General features: G+C 55.5%; 1 protein-coding gene across 1 annotated transcript in view; it reads left to right on the top strand.

Annotated features, from left to right (window-relative positions):
- Zdhhc5 (zinc finger DHHC-type palmitoyltransferase 5) overlaps positions 1 to 4873 on the top strand; it is a 20045-nt gene that overhangs the window by 14010 nt on the left and 1162 nt on the right. Inside the window, exons 5-11 of the mRNA XM_010608389.2 lie at positions 1142 to 1299; positions 1687 to 1859; positions 1977 to 2079; positions 2562 to 2653; positions 3715 to 3847; positions 4296 to 4419; positions 4817 to 4866. Of these exons, the coding sequence (XP_010606691.1) occupies positions 1142 to 1299; positions 1687 to 1859; positions 1977 to 2079; positions 2562 to 2653; positions 3715 to 3847; positions 4296 to 4419; positions 4817 to 4866 (833 nt within the window). The remainder of the gene's footprint in view (positions 1 to 1141; positions 1300 to 1686; positions 1860 to 1976; positions 2080 to 2561; positions 2654 to 3714; positions 3848 to 4295; positions 4420 to 4816; positions 4867 to 4873) is intronic.

The raw sequence follows: 4873 nt of genomic DNA, 5'->3' as shown, positions 1-4873 counted from the left end.
TTTTTTTTTTTTCCCTTGGTTTTTTGAGACAGGGTCTCACTATGTAGTTGAGACTGACCTGGAAATCACTATGTAGTCCAGGCTGGTCTTGAACTCACCTTGATCCTCCTGCCTCAGCCTCCCGAGTGCTGGGATTATAGGTGTGCAACACCACGCCCGGCCTGTTTTAGTTATTTTCTGCTGAGATAACATACCTGACACTGTTACTTGGCTCAATTTGTAGAGGTTTAGTCTATAGTAGGCTGGCTCCATGGCAGGGTGCAGGATGCACTGCAGAGGAGAAACTGTTCATGGCAGGCAGAAGGCAGCAAAGTAACAGTGTCAAAGAAGCAGCAAAGTAGCAAGCGAAAAGCAGTGACACAGCCATCTTTCTGTCCCTTATGGCCTATCCAGGCTCCTGCCCTTAGGGGTAGCGCTCATGCCCAGGGTGGGGCAGCCCTAATACTAGCATGAATCAAGCCCTGCAGCACACCCTCAACCCCAGCATCACACACCACACCGAAAAGCCCCACCTGTGTCTGCATGAGGCTCTGGGCGGATGTCTAGACACAGCCGTAAGAGTGGCCAGGTGTTGTGGCACAAGTGTGTGACTCCAGCACGTGGGAGGCTGAAGCAGGAAGATCATTGTTTGAGGCCAGCCTAGGCTACACAGTGAGACCCTCTCTCAGTAAATCAAAAGCCAGGAGAATGACGCCGTATGTATGTGGGGGTGCTGAGTCCTCTGGTTGCAGCCTGTAAATCTCAGTCACAGCGGGGCACCCTGTGTGCCAGTGACTTGCTGTTAAGGGTGGCCCTGCGCGGGGCAGTGTGGCTGTGCCTCTCACGCCCTCCTCTGAGGCGCTTTCTCTGGGCCTTGGGCTCCTGCCTGCGCCAGGTGAGTGTCCCTGTGCCTTGGCTCCTCACCCACACAGCCAAAGCCCTCCAAGGCTGAGGCATCTTGCCTCATACTTTCTCCACTTGCTGTAGCTCTGCTCATTTCATCTGGTTGGTTTCTGTTTTTGTCTCTCGTACCTGTTTGCAGTCCCTGGTGTTTGCATTCTGTGTGTGGTTGGAGAGCTCATGTGTTCAGTACCATGGTGTCCTGGTGTTTTCCTCCAGTTCTTGGCATAGCTGTGTTTTAATTGAGGTTTCCTTTCCGTAGCGGAGGAGGACGAGGATAAGGAAGATGACTTCCGAGCTCCTCTTTATAAAACTGTGGAGATCAAGGGCATCCAGGTGCGCATGAAGTGGTGCGCCACCTGCCGCTTCTACCGCCCACCGCGGTGTTCACACTGCAGCGTCTGTGACAACTGTGTGGAGGTGAGTGCGGGCCACGTGCGAGGGACGCTGTCCCTGAGGGCACAGGTGTGGAGCCACGGCCTCCGCAGATTGCAGTCCCAGCTCTTCCCAGATACCCTTTTGCGCCCTTGTGTTTTACCCTTATTTTTACCTAGTCGTGAGCAGTTGCCTGCCAGATTCCCCTTCCAAACAAAGCCTGTCTTCCCTTGAATCTCGAATGTTGGCAAAGCCTTTGAGTTTGGTTGCACAGGATGAACTTGAGAACTCGTCTTGGCCTTTGCTTGCCCTCCCCAGGGTCCCCTTAGGCAACAGTGAGAGGAGCTGTTTGCGGGGGCTACATGGCACCCCCGCCCCCAGGCCTGGGGTGCGGCGTCCAGGGCCATCTCTCAGGCTGTCTTTCCACCCTAGGAGTTTGACCACCACTGCCCCTGGGTGAACAACTGCATCGGGCGCCGGAACTACCGGTATTTCTTCCTCTTCCTCCTCTCCCTCACTGCCCACATCATGGGTGTGTTTGGCTTTGGCCTCCTCTATGTCCTCTATCACTTGGAGGAGCTCTCAGGGGTGCGCACGGCCGTCACGTATCCTTCAGGCTGGGGGTGGGCGCTGGAGCGGAGGGAGGAGCGGGTGGAGATGAGGTCGGGATGGTGGCTCCGCAGAGTTGGGCCGCACTGTTCTCCTTGACTGCCGGGCATCAGAATGGCGGTGATGTGTGTGGCGGGCTTGTTCTTCATCCCTGTTGCGGGCCTCACGGGATTTCACGTGGTGCTGGTGGCCAGAGGACGCACGACCAACGAGCAGGTACGGGGCCAGGCTGACCCAGCGGCTTCACAGGAGGCAGGAGCCGCATCGCTCTCAGGTGTGCGCCAGGCTGCCAGCCCATGGTCTGTGCATAGCAGCGGCCGGGCCAAGGGGCCCGCTCTGGTCCGCACAGCCGCCCGGAGAGCCCGGGCATGTGGCTGTTAGGTACCAAGTGATGGCAGATGCTGTCTGTGATGTACACGTCCCACGCTGCTTGATGCGGGGATTTGGACAACTGAATGGTCCCACTTCACCTGAGCGAACTGATGCTTGGGGTCAGGGCCATCCCAGAGGTGGCTGGGATTCGAACTGAGGACCCTGGCCCTGAGTCCCTGCCCACAGCCATCACCCGTGCAAGCTTTCTGATGGTCACTGTGCATTCTGCTCACTTCTGCGTCCCTGGATGGCTGGTGCAGAATAAGGTGCTACTGAGATGCTTTGGCCATGTAGAGTCTGATTGGTTTGTCCTCTCTCCTGTCCAGGTTACGGGTAAATTCCGGGGAGGCGTGAACCCCTTCACCAACGGCTGCTGCAACAACGTCAGCCGTGTGCTCTGCAGCTCTCCGGCACCGAGGTACGCCGGGCCCCCGGGTGTGCTGGCGAGGGTCGGTGTCAGAGCCTGCCAGGGCGGGTGCCATGCTCTGGGACAGGGCATGTGGGCAGTGTGGGTGGCGCCTCACGTGGTGGTGGTTCTTTCCCTGTGGGGCCGAGCCCATGGCTTTGCCTGTCACTGGGCTGCTCTTGGCCAAAAGCAGGGTCTTTTTTCTTTTTTTGGTGGTGGCTATATATTTTTTTCCAAATAATTCTTTTAAAAAATATTTACACAGCTACTTTTAAGTCCATGATTAACACTCTTATTTATGTGGCTTTAAAAGTTATAGCACAAAGGCTGGGGATTTAGCTGAGTGGTGCCACCGCTGCCTGCCTCGCAAATGCAAGGCCTGACTTCAATCCCTGGTACCCAAAAAAAAAAAGGTTACAGCACAAGATGTTTACATTAAAGGATTGGGAAAAAAGATTAAAACAAAGTCTGATATATATGTTTTTGTATTTGCTTTCTTTTAAATACATTAATATTAATTTTTGTTGTTTGTTTATTTTTTGACACAGGGTCTTGCTCTGTAGTTCAGGCTGACTTTGAACTCACTATGTAGCACAGGCAGCCTCAAACTCAAAGCGATCCTCATGCCTCAGCCTCCCAAATGCTGGGATTACAGGCATGCGCCACCACACCCAGCTTAAATACATTACTTTTTTTTATACCAGGGATCAAACTCAGGGCTTTGAGCTTGTGAGCCGGGCCACAGCACCTCTCAGCTAAATCCCTAACCCTAAATAGATTAATTTTAAATGAGCATCTTTTTTTTTTTTTTTTGAGTGGTAAAATACTGTACTAATGCAACTTCTCATCAAAATAAAGTTTACCACAGATGTAAATGCATTTTCCCATTTAAAAATGGTCCTTCAGCTGCCATTAAATGAAAATCCACCTACCTTAGCTGAGAAGGAACCGCGGGGGCCGCGATAAGCAGAGGACGCCTGCTTATCATCACCTGCACTGCTGTTCTGGCTCAGGCAGCAGCCGGCGGCTCTCGGGGGGATGCATGCGTGAGAAGTCTTACTCTTGACACTCAGGTATTTGGGGAGACCAAAGAAAGAGAAGACAATTGTCATCAGACCCCCTTTCCTGCGGCCAGAAGTGTCGGACGGGCAGATAACTGTGAAGATCATGGATAACGGCATCCAGGGCGAGCTGAGGAGGACGAAGGTGAGGCGCAGGGGGCGAAGCAGGCTGACTGGGGCCTCCCCTGTGGCACAGGGACGCAGACTTGACTTTTATTCTTCATCGTTCTGTTTGCTGGCTGGGTACAGAGCCCAGGGCCTCCTCATGTGCTATGCTTCCGAGCTCTGAAACTTGCTGGGGGTCTACAGCTTCCTGTAGACTGTGTGTTTAATTCAGTCCCGTAAGTCAAGTCCAGATCATCTTGTCTTCATCACGCTGTAAGTTCAGACAGTAGAGGTTGTGCCTGTCCGTTTCGATGTTCCCTAAGGAGACAGCAGCTTGCAGGTGATGGGAGCCGATGCCTGCCTGTGGGTGGAAGTGAGGACCACGCACCCAGGCCGCCGGGTGGGAGCTGCCTCGGTCCGACTGCGGCCTGCGCACCTCTTCCCCTCCTGTGGGAGCTGCGGCCCTCACCGCCCCTTCCTTCCTGCAGTCCAAGGGCAGCCTGGAGATCACCGAGAGCCAGTCCGCTGACGCAGAGCCGCCGCCGCCGCCCAAGCCGGACCTGAGCCGCTACACCGGGCTGCGGACACACCTCGGCCTGGCTGCCAATGAGGGTGAGGCTCGCAGGCATGAGGGCCACTGCCTGGTGGCATTGCTTGCGCAGGCGGCTTTGGGGTCTGGAGGAGGACAGGCGAGGGGAAGAGCTGTGTCTGGGCAGACCCGGGCGGTGCCCCCCAGTGTGCCCGACTCCCTCCCACGCGGGAATTCACGGTCCTTCACGTTCCTTTCCTCCTCCCTTTCTCGAGGCCCTGCGAATTGATGCTAGTGCCTTCACACGGGAGCTACACCCCCGTCCTTTTTAAATTGTTATTCTGAGGCTGTCATGAAGGCACCAAGTTTCGGCCCAGCCTCCCAGAGTGCCGGGATTTCGGGTGCGCGCCACCACACCTGGCTCCCAGGCGTCCCTTTTGCGGGGTGAACCCGTTCCCGCTGCCCCTGCCGGTACCTTAGGGCTTGAGCACCGTGTGAAGCCGCGCCGCCCGTCCCCTCTCCCGCAGACGGCAGCCT

This window comes from Fukomys damarensis, unplaced genomic scaffold, assembly GCF_012274545.1.
Source record: "Fukomys damarensis isolate Sample0158 unplaced genomic scaffold, DMR_v1.0_HiC HiC_scaffold_27, whole genome shotgun sequence".
NCBI lineage: Eukaryota > Metazoa > Chordata > Mammalia > Rodentia > Bathyergidae > Fukomys > Fukomys damarensis.
This window is presented reverse-complemented; position numbering and strand designations above follow the sequence as displayed.